General features: G+C 29.0%; 1 protein-coding gene across 3 annotated transcripts in view; it reads left to right on the top strand.

The window, feature by feature from the left end:
* The window catches only part of LOC111691105 (tyrosine-protein kinase Fer), a 94,402-nt gene that overhangs the window by 66,589 nt on the left and 6,401 nt on the right, over positions 1 to 21,412 (top strand). For 2 of the 3 annotated variants that reach the window (XM_046949604.1, XM_046949605.1), the window contains exons 4-8: positions 14,422 to 14,518; positions 14,596 to 14,929; positions 15,004 to 15,282; positions 15,338 to 15,509; positions 17,451 to 17,642. In XM_046949604.1, the coding sequence (XP_046805560.1) occupies positions 14,422 to 14,518; positions 14,596 to 14,929; positions 15,004 to 15,282; positions 15,338 to 15,509; positions 17,451 to 17,642 (1,074 nt within the window). The remainder of the gene's footprint in view (positions 1 to 14,421; positions 14,519 to 14,595; positions 14,930 to 15,003; positions 15,283 to 15,337; positions 15,510 to 17,450; positions 17,643 to 21,412) is intronic. The other variant, XM_046949606.1, reaches the window with a different exon arrangement.

Here is a 21,412-nt window from a genome sequence, read left to right as displayed (position 1 = left end):
AGTCTATAGTCTAGTCTATAGTCTAGTCTATAGTCTAGTCTATAGTCTAGTCTATAGTCTAGGCTATAGTCTAGTCTATAGTCTAGTCTATATTCTAGTCTATAGTCTTGTCTATTCTATAGTCTTTTCTATGTCTATTTTATAGTCTGGTCTATAGTCAAGTCTTCAAACTGTACTTTAAACTGTACTCTCCGATAAATAACTTCCCGCTGATTTGGATCCAATTATCCTGGTGACAATATCTAATTATCCGGAAATTTAAAAATTATTAAAAAATCCTAGATTAATTATCTTTATTTTTCTCAATATTCACGAAAAATGCTAAAAGCAATTCGTTCTACATAATAATATGCAAAACTCTCATATCTCTTTTTTGGAGTTTTTCCAACACTTCAAAACGACGAACTGCTGCCATAAGCAAAACAAATTTTATGACAATTACTTTAATTTTCTTTTCGTTTTTGAAAAGATAGTTCTTGTCTGTTTGTCTGTCTGTTTGTTTACCAGGGCAAAAGTGTTAAAATTGGCACTTGTAGTAAAAAGTGAGAAAAGAAATTAAAAATCTCATAAAAAGTTCATTAAATAAAGTGTTATAATTTAGTACGTTTTTTACACTTTTATTTGTTAAGAGCTTTATATTTCAGTTTTGTTTTTTTGTCACTTTAAACGCATATGTGCGTTTTTTTTTAAATTTTAATTTCTCGTAAATTTACTTGTAGACTTTTTCGTTTTATGTTTTTGACCCAAAAATAGCTCAAACAACAAATAAGAGATTGTTGTATACATTTTGTAAGTAGTTTTATTTAGCGTTCTGAGAATTGTATTTCAAATCCCATGACTACAATATGTCTAATAACAAGTGCCAAGTAGAACGGCACTATTGTGTTTATTTTTAACGCAAACAAAATTTAGCAAAATATTTTAAAATATTTACTGCAATCAATTTTATTTTAACATATGTATGAATTTTGACATTCTAAATTATGCGTGTTAATAGTGTTTTAGGTCATAGTGACTGGAAGTGAAGGTTATGTATTATGAATATGTGAACAAGTTAATTCACTTGTCTTTAGCACTACAACATTCTGGAAATTTATAAAGTCAAGAAATTATAAACTTGTACATATTACTATGTAGTCAGACTGTAACGTTAACTTGAACTGAACTAGAATTGAACTAGAACTAAACAAGAACTGAACTAGAACTGAACTAACTGAACTAGAACTGAACTAACTGAACTAGAACTGAACTAACTGAACTAGAACTGAGCTAGAACTGAACTATAACTGAACTAGAACTGAACTATAACTGAACTAGAACTAAACTAGAACTGAACTAGAACTGAACTAGAACCGAACTAGAACTGAACTAGAACTGAACTAGAACTGAACTAGAACTGAACTAGAACTGAACTAGAACTGAATTAGAACTGAACTAGAACTGAACTAGAACTGAACTAGAACTGAACTAGAACTGAACAAGAACTGAACTAGAACTGAACTAGAGCTGAACTAGAAACTTAAAAAAAAAACTAAATGTCTCCAGCAAATCAAAATTTTGTACAAAATTTTTCAACGCTTAAGGATTTCAGTACTAAACAGTATACATAATTAATTATATTATTTTCCAAATAACCGAGTATATATTTCAAAATCATTCTTAAGGCATTTTATGACCAAAACAAACTTAGAAAATAACCAAAACAAAGCAAAATAAAAACATCCGCTTTACAAAATAAAAAACGATTAACAACAACTATTTGAGCAGCACGTGATGTCGTCTACCACACAAGATCATTTTGTTATTTCGTGTTGAATTTTAAGATTTGACCAAAAACGACAAGAAAATTGATTGAAATTTACGGCCAAAGTTGTTAATGTTTTTTTTTGTAGTTTTTGTTGAGGTTTATTTACTTTTTTATGTAATTTTTCTTCCTATTGTGGCGGCTGCTGCCGCTGTATACAAGAGTAAAACTCGTTGTTGCATCCAAATTGCAGCTGGTCATGATGAACTTTAAACATTTGAAAAAAGAAATAAAATGCTAACAAAATAAAAACATAAGGAGTTGTAAAGAAAAGCTTATTTAGCTAAAGCACACCTGAGTTAAAAAATACATTTTCAACAATTTATTATGGTTTTTACCCTGCATGAGCAAACTAAACGATGTATTTTTAACAACTAAAAACCAGTATTTATTTTCAGTTAGGAAAATTAATTGATTTTGAACATATTCACAAAACCGAGATAGAATGAAAAATTTTCCATTTTTCAAAATATAAACTTCTCTATATATGAAAGTTAAAAACAAACTTTTTTGTTATGTATGTTTTTTTAAAGAAAGTGCTAAATTTATTATGGCAAATATAAAAAATGTTTATTTAAAACAAGTTATATCAGTCGGGTGGTTTTTGTTTTTGTGTTGCATATACAATCTAACTAGAAGGCACAATGGGTTGGTGACCTATAAACTTGCCACTAGAACTAAACTGCAACAAAATTATAACAAGTATAGAACAAGAACGGAACTAAAACAGAACTAGAAGAGAACTAGAACAAAACAGAATCAGAACTAGAACAGAACTTGAACAGAACTAGAACAGAACTAGAACAGAACTAGAACAGAACTAGAACAGAACTAGAACAGAACTAGAACAGAACTAGAACAGAACTAGAACAGAACTAGAACAGAACTAGAACAGAACTAGAACAGAACTAGAACAGAACTAGAACAGAACTAGAACAGAACTAGAACAGAACTAGAACAGAACTAGAACAGAACTAGAACAGAACTAGAACAGAACTAGAACAGAACTAGAACAGAACTAGAACAGAACTAGAATAGAACTAGAACAGAACTAGAACAGAACTAGAACAGAACTAGAACAGAACTAGAACAGAACTAGAACAGAACTAGAACAGAACTAGAACAGAACTAGAACAGAACTAGAACAGAACTAGAACAGAACTAGAACAGAACTAGAACTGAACTAGAACAGAACTAGAACAGAACTAGAACAGAACTAGAACAGAACTAGAACAGAACTAGAACAGAACTAGAACAGAACTAGAACAGAACTAGAACAGAACTAGAACAGAACTAGAATAGAACTAGAACAGAACTAGAACAGAACTAGAACAGAACTAGAACAGAACTAGAACAGAACTAGAACAGAACTAGAACAGAACTAGAACAGAACTAGAACAGAACTAGAACAGAACTAGAACAGAACTAGAACAGAACTAGAACAGAACTAGAACAGAACTAGAACAGAACTAGAACAGAACTAGAACAGAACTAGAACAGAACTAGAACAGAACTAGAACAGAACTAGAACAGAACTAGAACAGAACTAGAACAGAACTAGAACAGAACTAGAACAGAACTAGAACAGAACTAGAACAGAACTAGAACAGAACAGAACAGAACAGAACTAGAACAGAACTAGAACAGAACTAGAACAGAACTAGAAAAGAACTAGAACAGAACTAGAACAGAACTAGAACAGAACTAGAACAGAACTAGAACAGAACTAGAACAGAACTAGAACAGAACTAGAACAGAACTAGAACAGAACTAGAACAGAACTAAGAACAGAACTAGAACAGAACTAGAACAGAACTAGAACAGAACTAGAACAGAACTAGAACAGAACTAGAACAGAACTAGAACAGAACTAGAACAGAACTAGAACAGAACTAGAACAGAACTAGAACAGAACTAGAAACAGAACTAGAACAGAACTAGAACAGAACTAGAACAGAACTAGAACAGAACTAGAACAGAACTAGAACAGAACTAGAACAGAACTAGAACAGAACTAGAACAGAACTAGAACAGAACTAGAACAGAACTAGAACAGAACTAGAACAGAACTAGAACAGAACTAGAACAGAACTAGAAAACAGAACTAGAACAGAACTAGAACAGAACTAGAACAGAACTAGAACAGAACTAGAACAGAACTAGAACAGAACTAGAACAGAACTAGAACAGAACTAGAACAGAACTAGAACAGAACTAGAACAGAACTAGAACAGAACTAGAACAGAACAGAACTAGAACAGAACTAGAACAGAACTAGAACAGAACTAGAACAGAACTAGAACAGAACTAGAACAGAACTAGAACAGAACTAGAACAGAACTAGAACAGAACTAGAACAGAACTGGAACAGAACTAGAACTAGAACAGAACTAGAACAGAACTAGAACAGAACTAGAACTAGAACAGAACTAGAACTAGAACTAGAACAGAACTAGAACAGAACTAGAACAGAACTAGAACAGAACTAGAACAGAACTAGGACAGAACTAAAACAGAACTAGAACAGAACTAGAACAGAACTAGAACAGAACTAGAACAGAACTAGAACAGAACTAGAACAGAACTAGAACAGAACTAGAACAGAACTAGAACAGAACTAGAACAGAACTAGAACAGAACTAGAACAGAACTAGAACAGAACTAGAACAGAACTAGAACAGAACTAGAACAGAACTAGAACGAACTAAAACAGTACAAGAACAGAATTAGAACGGAACTAGAATAGAACTAAAAAAGAACTAGAATATAAGTAGAGAAGAACTAAACTGACAATTAATTGAAAGGAAGGAATTAAGGAATTGGTTTCTATTAAAATTCATCTTCTTTTAATTATAAACCGGCCCATAGTGAAAGTGAAAGAAAAGCTTATGAATATCAATAATTTTAATTTTATTTTTCGCTACATAATGCATATATTACGGTATTATTATTTTTGTTATTTGAAGCCGCAATTTTCTTACTCGTTTGAAACCATAAAACTGCCTTGAAGATGCGAAAAATATGTTTGTTCATCTTCTCAAACGCTAAAAAATTATAAAAATAAAAATCACACAGATGTTGCAATCTATAGTAGTTTCCATAGAGAAAAAAAAAACAAAAAAGAAACTAAAAAATCATGATGTAAAAAGGCAAAAACAATTAATTGACAATTTAAATGTTAAATGAAAAAGTCATTTTATTTATAGTTGAATGGTTAACAAATGTCAAATAACTTGAGAATTTATTTATACGAAACTTGCGAGAGAACTAACAAAGAGGCAAACAAAAAAAAAAAAACTATATAAAGAGTTTAAAAATGTATACAAATAATTTAATACAAAACAAAAAAAACAATTATGTTAAAAATGTTTTTAGAAAACTTGTAACATATTTCTACAACTTATAAATATTATAACATTTCCAAAAAATATATTTATTTTACCAATTAATCAATGTCAATAGTGTCATGTTCGAGTTAACTTGACTACATTCTTACAAATTTTTAGAATTTTAAATACGCGTTTGACGAATATGTCAAAAATACATAAAAGCTTAAATTTAATAATTGCAACTTTATTACAAATATCAAACGAATATATATATATTTCATGTTAAAGTGTTTTGAAATTCGTTAATGCCACTATTTATTACTGGCACTCATTGTCGAATTATTCTTTTTTCCATAGTAATTTGTTTAATTGTTAAATTCGAATTAAATTTCAATTGTGGCAATTTATTTCAATAAATAAACAAAAAAATTATTCTACTTTTTTCACTTTCGCTGTGTGATTTTTTAGTTTTTTGTTTCAATTATGCTGGTTTGGCAACTTTCAAAATATTTTCGTATAGACCAATAAGTAATGTATTGATTTTGCCGCAAAACCAAAAAAATAAATAAATTTCAGAAAAAAATTAAGGTAAACTACTTGTGTCGTATGCATTTTGATATTATTCAGCAAATTTTAGAGACAAATTGTAAAAAAAATACTCGACCTAGTTTCATGAATTTTTTTATTTTTTCTTATATGAGTCAGAATTAGATTAATTTATATTTAATAGAAAGTTATTTACTATTTTAATACTGTAGTATAAAAAAGTATGGGAACTGATAGATAGATAGATAGATAGATAGATAGATAGATAGATAGATAGATAGATAGATAGATAGATAGATAGATAGATAGATAGATAGATAGATAGATAGATAGATAGATAGATAGATAGATAGATAGATAGATAGATAGATAGATAGATAGATAGATAGATAGATAGATAGATAGATAGATAGATAGATAGATAGATAGAAAGATAGATAGATAGATAGATAGATAGATAGATAGATAGATAGATAGATAGATAGATAGATAGATAGATAGATAGATAGATAGATAGATAGATAGATAGATAGATGATAGATAGATAGATAGATAGATAGATAGATAGATAGATAGATAGATAGATAGATAGATAGATAGATAGATAGATAGATAGATAGATAGATAGATAGATAGATAGATAGATAGATAGATAGATAGATAGATAGATAGATAGATAGATAGATAGATAGATAGATAGATAGATAGATAGATAGATAGATAGATAGATGATAGATTGATAGATTGATAGATAGATTGATAGATAGATAGATAGATAGATAGATAGATAGATAGATAGATAGATAGATAGATAGATAGATAGATAGATAGATAGATAGATAGATAGATAGATAGATAGATAGATAGATAGATAGATAGATAGATAGATAGATAGATAGATAGATAGATAGATAGATAGATAGATAGATAGATAGATAGATAGATAGATGGATAGATAGATAGATAGATAGATAGATAGATAGATAGATAGATAGATAGATAGATAGATATAGAGAGATAGATAGATAGATAGATAGATAGATAGATAGATAGATAGATAGATAGATAGATAGATAGATAGATAGATAGATAGATAGATAGATAGATAGATAGATAGATAGATAGATAGATAGATAGATAGATAGATAGATAGATAGATAGATAGATAGATAGATAGATAGATAGATAGATAGATAGATAGATAGATAGATAGGTAGATAGATAGATAGATAGATAGATAGATAGATAGATAGATAGATAGATAGTTAGTTAGTTACATATTTAATTAGTTGGCTAGTTAGTTTGGTAGTTAGTTAGTTATCCAAAAGACTACCAAATGATTAATCAATTAATTATCTAAATACTCTAGTTGAAGACTAGTTAACAGACTTGTCTACTCTATAGATTACTCAATATAGTGGTAAAGAGAAAAAGAAAAGTGAACAGAACATAAACCATTTGGGAATTATAACGCATTGTATTATTAAAATATTAATTAGGCAAAAAATTATAATAAGTATTTGTTAATTTAAAATAACATTTAACAGTTAAATCGGGGATGCCATAATACCCATGCAAAAAAAACTCAAATTAATTCCATGAAAACATTAAATTTTTTCTTTGTTTTTTAATTATAAAAAATTCTTAAAAAAATTGTTTATAAAATTAACAAAATTACGTCAACGAGACGTCATAACTTTTTTAAAGAAACATGTATAGAATTTGAATTAGAAAAATAACACCAGCACACAGTGGTATAGGAAAAAAAAAAGAGGGAAATAATTCGGTAACTTCTAAACGGTTAATCCGATTTTAATGAAATTTGGTATGCACAAAGAGGAGGTGTTGTCGAGTTTAGGTTTTGAATTTGGACCTTATAGGCCAACCAGGGGCCCGGCGGGGGGTCCTCAAATTAGGACACCTCGGCTATGTTAAATTTTTAAAACGATCCTATTTCTTCATTTGAGTTCCGATTTAAAAAAAAATTCGTATATAGAATCTCCTCATCGAGCACTATAAAAAATGTCGTCATAGCAGTAAATTATCTCTTATAGTTTAGGAGATATTCGCATTTGAAAATTAAAATTTTAAAATTTTTACCGTTCTTACTTTAGTTTTTTGATAATAGCGGGTCCAAATATTCCCGATTTTCGCCATTTCTTTTTTTATTCGCTTAACAACAAGTTTATATATCAAGCAGTGAAAGAATTATGTAAAAATCATGACTGAGTACAAAGTTATAGGCAATTTAATTTAAAAAATTAAAAAAAGGCGATTTTTTGCCATTTTTTTGGGAAAAAAGTATCTTTTTCTTTTTAAGTTATCTAAAAAGTTTCTAAGAAGATGTATATAGAATTTATACTTTTTGAAAAGCTGACTTTACATAAAATACGATAAATGAAACAAAACCTAAAAATTTTTGATACCGAGGGGACCAGGTCCATCCAAAAAACCCTATTTTTTTACAGAAAATTCAATTCTGAGCAAAAATTCTCAAATCGCATAGTCGATATCAAATTATAGTGACCTGTTTTATATGACCCAATATGTTCTTAATTATTTTGTAATGGGTTTCGATAACCCCGCCCCTGGTATGGATATAATAGGCAAAAAACCAAAAAATCCCATTTTTGGGATTTTTTAAAACTTTTTTGGGAATTCCGGGATTTCTAATAAGAAAATTCGAAATTTTTATTTAATTTTGGATTTTGAGTAAAAAAATCTACCTAACTGTAAAATTTCATCAAAAAATATTCATAAATAAAATTTTTATTGCAATTTGAAAAATTTGTATCTTCGCAAAAACTGAATAAAAAACATTTTTTAATTTTTTTAAAAAAAGTGATATATAACATGCCTACCTAATGTTTTTTAAGTGACAAATTAATTAGAAAAAACTCAACATCTTTTAGAGAATTTACCTAGTACTATTATTTTCATCCATACATTTGTTAGGCATGTTTTACTACCTAAATTTTTATGAATTTTCACAGCCACTTTTTACGATTAATCTTTTATTCTTTATCCCTAAAAAAAATTAACAAGTATTTATTTTATATAAAAATAGTCTTTATTTATTTTTTTATAAATTAATATAATTTTGTAAAATAATCGGTATCACAGTAGTCCATATCTAAAAGATAAAGTAAATCTTTAAATTCATGAATATTTTCAAATGCTAACGTTTTGTAGCAAATCCAACGTTTCCTTATAGTAGATAAAACAGGATCAGCAGATAGAATCAGATTATTAAAAATATCTTCATTTTGAGACTGCCTAGAACACTTCCTTGAACTAAACTGATGAATATGCTTAAAGTCTCTATTCCTCGATTCTTGGGGTTCTTCTGTAAGCTCTCCTAAAGGCAGAATATTATGTTCTATGATGACCTTTCCATGACATAATATCTTGTGAACTGTAGGTGTCATTTCTTTCCAGGGATATAATTCCAAAAGTAATTTAGAAACTTTTGTAGAATACTCTCCAAATTTTGTTGCGTTCACTTTATGCTTGCTATTTATCGCCATTAGAATAATATTGACCTTTTGCAGTAAATCCATACTAATTCCGGTTATTTCGGAAGTAGTTTCAAAATGTTTAAAAAAACGTCTAGCGGTATTACCATCGTTTGTGCTTCCATATCCTGTGAGTGGTTTATCAATATTTAATCCCATCCGCTTTTTAAATTCCTCTTGAATTCTTCGTTTCTTACTGGCTCTCATTTCCATTAACTCCTTATTGTTATTTGCACTTTTGTTTGCATTTTCCGGTATGCTTTTGTACTTTAAATCATATGCTAAATGTAGAAAATATTCCAGAAATCGTATGCGAGCATGTAGGGGGGATATTCCAAATTGTAATGTTTCCTCATTTATTGATCTTTGCTTGGAAATATTCGAAAATTCTGATTTTTTATCACCACATATGTAGCAGTACCAAGTAGATGATGTTCCTGTAATGGCATTTCCAACTTTCCCATCAATCATTGTAAGTTTTAAATCATAGGACATGTTAAACGAATAATTTTCTATTTCGATTGTTATAGGTTCCATGTTTTTAATTTCTGCTTCAATACGATTTATCAAATCTTGCGTTGTTTTGGATTCCTTTATATACTCAAAGCTTATTGGCCTACAAAAAGCTTTGGATCCTGGAGTCGAATTCTTCCAAATATCATCGAAACTGGTTGATGGAGAATCGCTGTCAGCATACTTTCGAATTCTTAATGGAACTAGCGATGCCATAAATACACTTTTATACTCGGAAGATGATTCACTTGTGTTGATTTGTTTATATTCCGAGAGTGCTGATAATCCATCACATCCCACTTACAAATGAGTTGAAGATCACAAGAATTTTTTTTTTTAGTTGGTCTGAAGAAAAGTCAGAAGCAATCCTTAAAGCAGTATTTTCGAGTAGAGCGCCGAGTCCAATAACAGCCTTCCGATCAGTTATTTCAATAGGAGGTGGTATAATGCTTTTCTTCTTTTCATTTATTTTGTCATATGATGGTAAAACATCCACTCCTTTTTCAGATAGCGCCTTTCTTAACGTTATGTAGTTATCACGACTTAATCCCAGCTGCAACATAAGCGCAATAGCTTCTTCCTCAGTGAACGTTGTATCAGATGATGGTGTGGGTATACTCTTTACAATTCTTTTCAGTCGTCTTGGTGATGCGGTTGGAAGAATATTTGCAATTTTTATGGCATCCAAAGGCTGTTTTTCTTTTCTTAACATTGCTTTAAAAGTGTCCGAAACTTCTTCGTTAGATAAGGTTTCTAGTGAAGTTGATAACCTTTTCCTCTTAGATTTTGAGCTCAAATCCTCATACTGCTTACAGCACCAACAGTTGATACGCAAATAGCAACTTCTACACATTCATCCAGCCAATCAGAAAATTTCGATCGAAATTTAGCAATGGAATACCGAACACTCTTCAGTTTTATATCAACTGATTTTATAAAATTTTAAATTTTACATATATCACTTTTATCCACTTTATTTTTATGTGCAGTTTCAATATATTTCAATAAGAAGTTCACTTTATCTTGAAAAGGAGCTGAAGAGTGTTCAAATAAAATGGAGCACAAATCATTTTTTTTTTAGTACGATCGCCATGGTTAGAAAATTACAAATAATTACAAACAGATATAAACCTGTCTTATATATTAATTACAGGTACTTAAATTAAATTATTTTTTAAAGGGTTATGATATTCTACCTAATATGTCTAACGTATCCTTATGTAATGAATTTTTCCTCAATAGGTCACTTTAATAAGCTACCTATTAAAGTGACCTATAGGGGTAAAAATCATTACAGTTTAAAAAATAATACCTGAAAATTTTTTAATATATGTAAAAAATTTAAGAGTTAACGTTATGGATGAAAATAATAGTGCTAGGTAAATTTTCTAAAAGATGTTGAGTTTTCCCTAATTAATTTGTCACTTAAAAACATTAGGTAGGCATGTTATATATCAATGGAAAGGTAATTTTGTCTATTTTTCAAAACTGTATATAATTTTTGAAAATTAAAAAATTCGCGGAATACTTTTTTAAAAAAAATTAAAAAATGTTTTTTATTCAGTTTTTGCGAAGATACAAATTTTTCAAATTGCAATAAAAATTTTATTTATGAATATTTTTTGATGAAATTTTACAGTTAGGTAGATTTTTTTACTCAAAATCCAAAATTAAATAAAAATTTCGAATTTTCTTATTAGAAATCCCGGAATTCCCAAAAAAGTTTTAAAAAATCCCAAAAATGGGATTTTTTGGTTTTTTGCCTATTATATCCATACCAGGGGCGGGGTTATCGAAACCCATTACAAAATGATTAAGAACATATTGGGTCATATAAAACAGGTCACTATAATTTGATATCGACTATGCGATTTGAGAATTTTTGCTCAGAATTGAATTTTCTGTAAAAAAATAGGGTTTTTTGGATGGACCTGGTCCCCTCGGTATCAAAAATTTTTAGGTTTTGTTTCATTTATCGTATTTTATGTAAAGTCAGCTTTTCAAAAAGTATGAATTCTATATACATCTTCTTAGAAACTTTTTAGATAACTTAAAAAGAAAAAGATACTTTTTTCCCAAAAAAATGGCAAAAAATCGCCTTTTTTTAATTTTTTAAATTAAAATGCCTATAACTTTGTACTCAGTCATGATTTTTACATAATTCTTTCACTGCTTGATATATAAACTTGTTGTTAAGCGAATAAAAGAAGAAATGGCGAAAATCGGGAATATTTGGACCCGCTATTATCAAAAAACTAAAGTAAGAACGGTAAAAATTTTAAAATTTTAATTTTCAAATGCGAATATCTCCTAAACTATAAGAGATAATTTACTGCTGTGACGACATTTTTTATAGTGCTCGATGAGGAGATTCTATATACGAAATTTTTTTTAAATCGGAACTCAAATGAAGAAATAGGATTGTTTTAAAAATTTAACATAGCCGAGGTGTCCTAATTTGAGGACCCCCCGCCGGGCCCCTGGTTGGCCTATAAGGTCCAAATTCAAAACCTAAACTCGACAACACCTCCTCTTTGTGCATACCAAATTTCATTAAAATCGGATTAACCGTTTAGAAGTTACCGAATTATTTCCCTCTTTTTTTTTTCCTATACCACTGTGCAGCAGTAAGTAACCGAAACCCTCAAAACAAAAGTGCGCTGTTAAAAAGAATAAATTTATAAGTGTGTAACCGTAAAGTAGTTTAACATATTAACGTCATATAAACTATATTTTATCTTTTTTTTTTTTAATTTTTGTTTTTTTTTTAAATAATGCAACATAAAAAAAAATTTCATAGAAATATAGAAACGTGGAAAAATGTAACTAACAGCGCCGCAAAACAAAATAAAATAAAAAATAAAATTGTGCATTAAAAGTTAAAATGTATTAAGAAAAAAAATATAAAAAAATAGTAGATAGTAATAGAGTAAGTAAAAGACTTTTTGTAAAGTTAAATGTTCAAAAAAAAAAACAGCAAAACACTTGAAAAGAAATGTGACACGAATAAGAAAAACTTTAAGTATTTAAGAAATTTTGTTTCGAAACAAAAACAAAATGCAAACTTTAACTAAAAGATACCAAAATTTTATTTAATATTTAAACATTTTAACTATTTCCGTTGTGAAATATTGTAGTTTTTTTTATTTTAAGAGTTTAACAATTTGCGCCGGCATTTATGCTGCTTGAATATGAAACCTTTAAATCAGGGGTCGGCTCAAAGAGCATTTGTATGTTATTAAAAACTTATAATATATAGAATAGTAAATTTACTATTCCATAGGGTGATCAATAGTTTAGTTCATATACTAGTCAACAGAAATTCAATGGATTCCATAAAGTGGTTGATAATCAGCCAAATAGAGTAATCCATAGAATAGTTTACACTAGTCCATAGATCAGTTTAGATTAGTCCACAGATTGCATAATGTAGTCATTGAAGTAATTAATAAACTTCTCAATAGCCAAGACTTAGACTAATCCCGTGATAAGTCTATATATAATCCGTGATTAGTCTATATAGGGTCCGTAACTTAGTCCATAGAGTAGTTCATATTTTAGTGCGTGGACTAGTCCATAGACTAAATCATGGACTAATTTATAGTAAACTATCGAATTGACTAATTTAAAAACTAGACATACTTGTGCAGATTAATCGACTACTCCACAAATGGTTAATCGAGATAAGTCCATAAAATAACAAAAAATCGTGTCAATAGACTAGATTATAAACCAACTAACAGAAAACACTCTAGTCAATCGACTGGTACATAGATTAATCAATAGACAGATCTATAGACTTGGAAAATATACAATAGATAAGTCCATATACTAGATAAAAGTCTAGGTCATAGAATAGACAATAGGTTAGTCCATAGTCTTGGCTACTCCATAGATTAGTCGGAAAAGTAATTTTAATCCATAAAAATCCTTTTATTTTTCTAAACTTAAACTTTCTATTCCTGACTTAAACCAACGATTAGACAAAGATTAATATATAAGTTCTCTCACTAGTTTTGATTTAAACCAATGATAGGCAATGAGTAGTAAATACGTTCTCTCACTAGTTACATTCGTTTTTTATAAAAAGAGCATTTTGCGTATAACTGATTTGAACGCAATACATGCTCATATAAATATAAATGTAATTGTTTTCAGTGCACTTGATGTCTCTGAGTGACGATCACTGTTTTAAATCTGTTCTCTCACTAGTTACGTTCGTTTTTTATAAAAAGAGCATTTTGCGTATAACTGATTTGAACCCAATGCATAATCATATAAAGATAGATGTAATTGTTTTCGGTGCACTTGATGTCTCTGAGTGACGATAACTGTTTTAAATCGACAATGGCATATATGAAATTTAATACATAAATATGAGGTAACTTTTGTTTGTGGTCGGTGTTCGGTCGGTATATTGTTGCACGTTTTTGTTTCAAATTTCTAACTAGTGCAATTTTTTTTTCCAAGTCAGTAGGTTACTAGTGTTTGGGAAAATAATAACTAAAACATGTTAAGTTTTAAAAGGAATTAAATCGTACGTGTATAAGGCTGAAATAGGTATCTATGTCGAATTTCGGACAAGTATTTTCCTAGATTCTAAAAATTCAAAATATTGATAAATTTAACCTTTGACCCGGCCTATTTCTTGACCTATTTTTTAATTCTTTTTACAGATTTTTAAAATATTTTTATTTTGTTTTTTTCATTACAGCTTACCGATGAAGTGGTACGCAAAAAGTCCGAATATCAAAAGCATCTTGAGGGCTATAAAGCCTTGAGAACACGTTTCGAAGAACATTATATAAAAGGTAAATATCTTAACTTAGAAATACAGAGATGCCAAATATCTATACATATAAATCATCTTTTTTCATATTTTCTCCAGCCGGTCGTGGTGGTCGTAAATTAGATGATGTTCGTGATAAATATCAAAAAGCCTGCCGTAAATTACACTTAACCCACAACGAATATGTACTCTCCATAACAGAAGCCATTGAAGTGGAAAAGGATTTTCGTAATATATTATTGCCCGGCCTCTTGGAACATCAACAATCGGTACAGGAAAGTTTTATATTATTATGGAAGAATATTTTACAAGAAGCCAGCCAACATGGTGATTTAACATCTGATAAATTTAAAGAAATACAAAAACGTATTGATAATGTGATAAATAGTATAAATCCCAGTGAAGAATATCGGGAATTTACCGAAAAACATAGGTATATAGTTTTAGACTTAATAAAATGAAAAACATTTAATTATATTAATAATTGTTTTGTCATTTTGTCAATAGAACCTCTCCCACCAGCCCTGTAGTATTTCAATTTGATGAATCTCTTATCGAAGATATACCCGGTAAACTACAATCCAGTACATTGGCTGTTGATAATCTTACTGTGGATTGGTTGCGCACCAAACAACTAGAACTGGAGTTATCGGTTAAAGATTGCCAAGAGAAACAATTGAAAATGATAGAACATGTTAATGGTGGTTCACCGATAATTGCCAATGGTACTATAACCTCTAATGGTTCCATAACAAATGGTATACAATCCTGCAAAGAAAATCAAAAGTAAGTTTTATTTACACTACGAAGAGAATTTTTGTTTAAAATACGATTTCTTTAGTCGCCAATCCAAGGACTTAAATGCCTTAAGATGTCAAGAAAAACAGAAACAAAAATTAGTTGATATGATTAAATTCGCCTTAAATGAAGTTGGCTGTGAAGAACTGCCTTCGGGTTGTGATGATCATTTGGATCCTAATTTTGAACATGGCTTTAATAATGATAATCATCAGGTATGTGTTTAATTGTAATTTATTAAGGTGCAGGTTAAAATTTAAGTTGTCTTGTTACTGAGGTTGAGGTAGTAGTTTTCTATTTTTTTTTTTTGCGTATGTTTTAGTTTTTAACCTAGAAAAGGTCATGGAATTTAGTTAAATAAAGCATTTAAGAACACTTTATTAAGTTTTACTTTTGAGATGAGTAAAATATGATCGAAAATAAAGTAAAATAATTTTTGCAACTGATAACTAGTTAATAGAACTACAACTTCGCTGTCATTTAATTGTCATTCCAAAATATTGCAAAATTCAGAAGAGAGTCTCGTAGAAGCTTTGCACCTTGGACAAAAGTTTAATTTTCTTATTATATACCATATGAAAGCTTAATGTGTTTACCTTACAAAAATAGATAATATGTTTAATTTGTTTTCATAGTAAAGGCATTAATTTAGAGCTTTTAATATAGCTTTTTGCGAAAGTCTAGTTATACTTTTTATATATCACTAGAAAGCTTTATGTGTCTACTACTTATTATATACTACAGGAAAGCATAATGTCTTTAACTTACAAAAGTAGATAATATATTTAATTAGTTGTCATAGTAAAGGTATTAATTTGGAGCTTTTAATAAAGCTTTGTGCGAAAATCTAGTTATACTTTTTATATATCACTGGAAAGCTTTATGTGTCTACTTCTTATTATATACTACAGGAAAGCATAATGTCTTTAACTTACAAAAGTAGATAATATATTTAATTAGTTGTCATAGTAAAGGTATTAATTTGGAGCTTTTAATAAAGCTTTGTGCGAAAATCTAGTTATTCTTTTTATATATCACTGGAAAGCTTTATGTGTCTACTTCTTATTATAAGAAAGCTTAAAGTGTTTAACTTACAAAACAAGATAATATGTAAAATAACTTTTTATAGCAAAAGCATTTATTTGAGGCTTTTAAAATAGCTTTGTGCGAAACTGTAGTTACACTTATTATATATCACTGGAAAGCTTACTGTGTCTACTTTACAACTATATAAAATTATTACTTAAAACAATAAACCTAGAGCACTTTTAGATAAAATAAATAATTTCGTTTCCAATTTTTTTTTTTTTTTTAATTTAAAGGTTTATTTGTAGCTTTGAATACAGCTTTGTGAAAAAGTTTTGTTATACCTTTTGTATACCACTGGAAAGCTAAATGTGTTGTGAAGTTAGGTTATACTTATTATATATCACTAGAAAGCTTACTCATTAAAAGTTTTGTTTCAAAAATGTATTTTTTTACTTTTAATGGTAAAAACATTTATTAGGAACTTTATATAAAGCTTTGTGCTGAAGTTAGGTAATACTTCTTATATATCACTAGAAAGCTTACTGTGTCTACTTTACAAAACTATATAATATGTTAAATAAATACATAAAACCTAAAACAATTTTCTGTAAAAAAACAAAAATTTTAGTTTCCAAAATATATTTATTTTTTATAGAAAAATCATTGAAGCTCCTAATATAGCTTTGTAGGAAAGTCAGTTCATACTTATTATATATCAATAGAAAGCTGTATATGTCTTCTTTCCAAAACTATTAAATATGTTTAATAAATTGAAAAACCCAAGAACAATTTTATGAAAAATAAACAACATTTTTCTTTTCAAAATGGTAGAAAGTTACAAGTCCCACTTAAAATCCATTCTGTTTAAATTTATCAGTTGCAATAATTTAAAATTATTATTCGATCATATTGGTAGGCAATTTCTAGTAGGAATTTTAAAAAAAATACAAAAGTCATTTTAATCAGCAACACTTAAACATTTGTGACTTATTATATAATACGACTATCATGATCTTATTTCTCTTCCAAATAAAAATGCAATTCTTTCTCCTTAAAAAAATATAAAAACAAAAATCACCAAAAATAAAACTAACCTTCATAAATCATTAATTTAAAACAAAACTTAGAACTCCAATACAACACCATCCGTAAGTATAATTAATGAACTAAGAAGACGTGGTGGCGTTTTAACTCTACTACGGGGACGACATTTTAAACGTAAATCAACACCACAACCTACAACACCGACTGCAGCTACCAGAGCCAAAAGGCTTAACAACAAAATGAAACCCAGATCACAGAGTTTGGGTTCATTATCGGTAAATAATCCTAATAGTCCTGCCAGATATGAGCCTATTACTAACCTACCCATGCGCATGGCTGCCAGTTATGAAACGAATAATAATCAAGGTTTTCTGCATGATTCAAGTGATTTTGACAAAGATTATGCATTACGATTTGTGCCTTCTAAGTTAAGACGCAGTATGAGTCATGGTTCTATATATTTAAGAAATCCTTTTAAAGAACAGGATGAGGATGATGAAATTGCGGCAAATGCTAATACTAACAAAGCTTTAAATAACAATCATATATATGCTGATTTAGATTTAAAAGAGGAAAGGGAAGTTAATAAAAATATGGAAGAATTAAAAGAGGTAAAGGAAATTGTAATTAAAACAGAATATCCAGCGGTGGTGGTAAATGAAAGTCAAAGCTGTCAAAGTAAAGTTGTTATAGAAATAAATAGAGTAGATGATGTAGAGGAAGAGGAACCTAATAAAGAAGTAGAAGTAGTATGTGTTGCGATTTCAGAAACTAAGCCTGAACAAACTCCGTCCGAAATACCCGAGGTAATGCAAAATTCCATTGATGCTCATTTAGATAAGATCGATGAATTGAATCGTACTTTGGACAATCGTTTAAAACGTAATATTTCACCTCAAATAACTGATCTAGATGCCATTGAATCTGCTGAAATTGTAGATGTTTTACAAAGGGGCTCTATATGCCTTAATGAGAATACAAATAAACGTTATTCCACCTCCAGTTCAGATAAAGAGGTGCAAGTTAATTGTAACAATCAAGCAAATGATAAACAGAAAAAGAGATCTCTTTCGTTTTCACAGAAATCCATAAATGCCATACTTTGTAATATTAAAGAGTTTTCAAAAAGTCCTCTTACAAAAATGCATATTACAACACAGGATAAAGACAAGGAATCCAGTGTCACGGATGCTAATGAAACTAATTGTTTTAATAGCAAACAACTTCATGAAACAAACAATACGAATCATTTAAATAAAACACTGCCACCAGCTCCAGCTCCTACACCAACTGCACTAGGTGATCTTAACACAAACACTTCTCCCATAAAAAACACACAATGCAACAATGACAACACTAAAGAGGATAATACAACACAAATACCATTAACAATAACAACAACCACAACATCAAATGCTGTTAATGAACATTTGCAAAAACAACAACAGTTGAAAAAACTACATTCCCTAGAATCTCTAGCTGTTAATCATTCCACTGCCAATGTAAATCCGTCCAAGGATACACACATTATTACCTCAAAACTTAAATTTAAAGTGCCAAAAATACAAAAGAAATCTAAAGCCATTCGTCAAACATTTCGCAGTAAATTTCTACATTTTCAATTGAGAAAAGGAAAACTCTGTAAGACATGCACGAAACGTCGACGTATACATCCGAGTAAAAGTGTTTTTGATTTTTCCAAAGAATTTCATTTCAATACCGCCAACGATCAGAACAACGAAGAGAATGAAGAGTTTTGTACATGTCCCCTAGATCATCCATCCTATCCGCCACCCTCTAATAAACGCATTAATATAACCTCCTCGCACATAGGCAATTGTTTCGATGATGAGGATGATGGCGAAACGAGTGATGATGTTTTATCAATGAAGGATCATTGCTATTGTGTTCCAAGTCTGGCAATGAGTGTGAGTAAATAGTCATGTTTAGAAGCAACCTAAAGGGGATGTCAGTTCCTCTTCTTTTTTTGTACTCTCTCTCTCTCTGTATTTCTCTTTCACACTGATTTTATCTTTAATTTGTAATAATTATTTTTGTAGCACTTTTTTAGTTTTAGATGATCACTTGAATCCTGTAAAGCAAATTATATTTTTTTTAATAAAAAGTAGTTTTTAATTAGTTGTTGCTGCTTTTGCAATTTTGTTGTAATTTTTGTTATTGTTTTAGTTTTAATTAGCATGTAATTTTATTTATAAGTAATTTTTTAATTTTTAATTTCATAGTTTTAACTTTAATAATTTTGCATGAATTTATTATTTATTTTTTCTTAATTTATTTATATTTTAAAGATCTCTTTTTATAAATTAAGAGATTTTTTCTTGAAATTCATTTGCTTTTTTCTCAATTTATTTGTTTTAGTAATAATGTTCTTAAAAAATACCGGGCATATTTATTTTTACTCTTAAAATCGAATTTCAAAATATTTATAAAATATGAATTCACCCACTTTTACACTTTGAATGACGCATCGCAAATAGTGTTCTAAAATGTTCGAGTATAACATTGAAATGTTATTCGAACTTTTCTCAAAGTGAATTTTAGAACAATTTTTTTTATCATTGACATTTGTTCATGATTTCGGTCATATTGTCATCGCAGCATGGATGACGCATAGATGCTCAACGCTCACTGTATGTCAGGAATAACATAAATAATGTTAACCTCCAAGACGTCTATCAATTGTTGCTGGTTTACCAGTAAAAACTAAGGACTTCCCATAGTCCCACAGGAAACAACCAAATTGACAGTGTTATGGCAACAAGTTCTGTCACGAATATCACAAACGATGTTCAGCTCGAAAACACTCAACATTGTTTGACTTCTCGTGACTCACAGGATATAATCGAGAGGTGTCAAATTGTCAATTAATTTTTCTAAATCAAGTTATGACAACAAGTTATGTCACGAATAACACAAACAATGTTGACCTCCAAAATGTCAATAAATTGTTGCTGGTTTACCAGTATAAACTATTGACTTTACGTGGCCTCACAGAACAGTAATGGAAAGTTGTCAAATCGAAAGATTCAGTTGATCGGATAAATTTTATTCATAATTTCAAATTATGAATACAAATATTGGATAATGGTACGGTCCCTATTAACCTTAACCTCGAACGAAGAGGACTTTCTATAGAAAATTTTCCGACCGATGAGTTTTCTTTGGAAAACCATTCGTACGATGAGCTTTCTCTTTATTTCGATATCTTTTCCAATTAAGATTTTTTTAACAAAGTTTTTTCTTTAAATAACATTTTAAAGAAAACGTTTCTAATAAAGAATTTTCTTTGAAAAGCTTTTCGAACATAGAATTGTTTTTTTTTTTTTTTTTTTTTTTTGAGAAATATTTGTAAGGAGTTTTTTAAGAAAACTTTTCGAAAGAACAAAATTATTCTAACGAATGTGTTATTGTATTCTTTAGAAAACCTTTTTAATAAAAAAAATTTTGTAGAAAACTTTTCTAATTAAGTGTTTTCTTTCAAACACCGTTCTAATGAAAATTTTTCTTTAGAAAACGAATGGAGACTTTTTTTTAAATCTCAGGAACAAAAGTATATTATTTTAAAAGCTTTTCTCACGAAAAGCTTTCTTTATATACCTGTTCTTAAAAAGTAGAAACCCATTACAATTAAAATCTTTTTTAGAAAACTTTTTGAATAATGTGTTTTCTTTAGAGAACTTTTCGAATTAAGAATTTTCTTTAAACAACTTTTCGAATCAAGAGTTTTCTTTAGAGATTTTTTCGAGTCAAGAGTTTTTATTTTGAAAACTTTTTAAACAAATAGTTTTCTTTGGAATTTCTTTTGAATACAAAAATTGTTTTAGAAAATTTTTCGAATATTTTCGAAGTTTTTTTTTTTAATTCGAATGTTGGGTTTTCTTTAGAGAACTTTTCAAACTTTAAGTTTTATTTGAAAACTTTGTGACAAATGATTTGCCTTAGAAAACTCTTCGGTGGAAAAGTTTTTCTTAATAAAACTCGTCTAAAAAGTTTCTTTAGAACAATTTTTTAACTAAGATTTTCT

This window comes from Lucilia cuprina, chromosome 4 (genome assembly GCF_022045245.1).
Source record: "Lucilia cuprina isolate Lc7/37 chromosome 4, ASM2204524v1, whole genome shotgun sequence".
NCBI lineage: Eukaryota > Metazoa > Arthropoda > Insecta > Diptera > Calliphoridae > Lucilia > Lucilia cuprina.
This window is presented reverse-complemented; position numbering and strand designations above follow the sequence as displayed.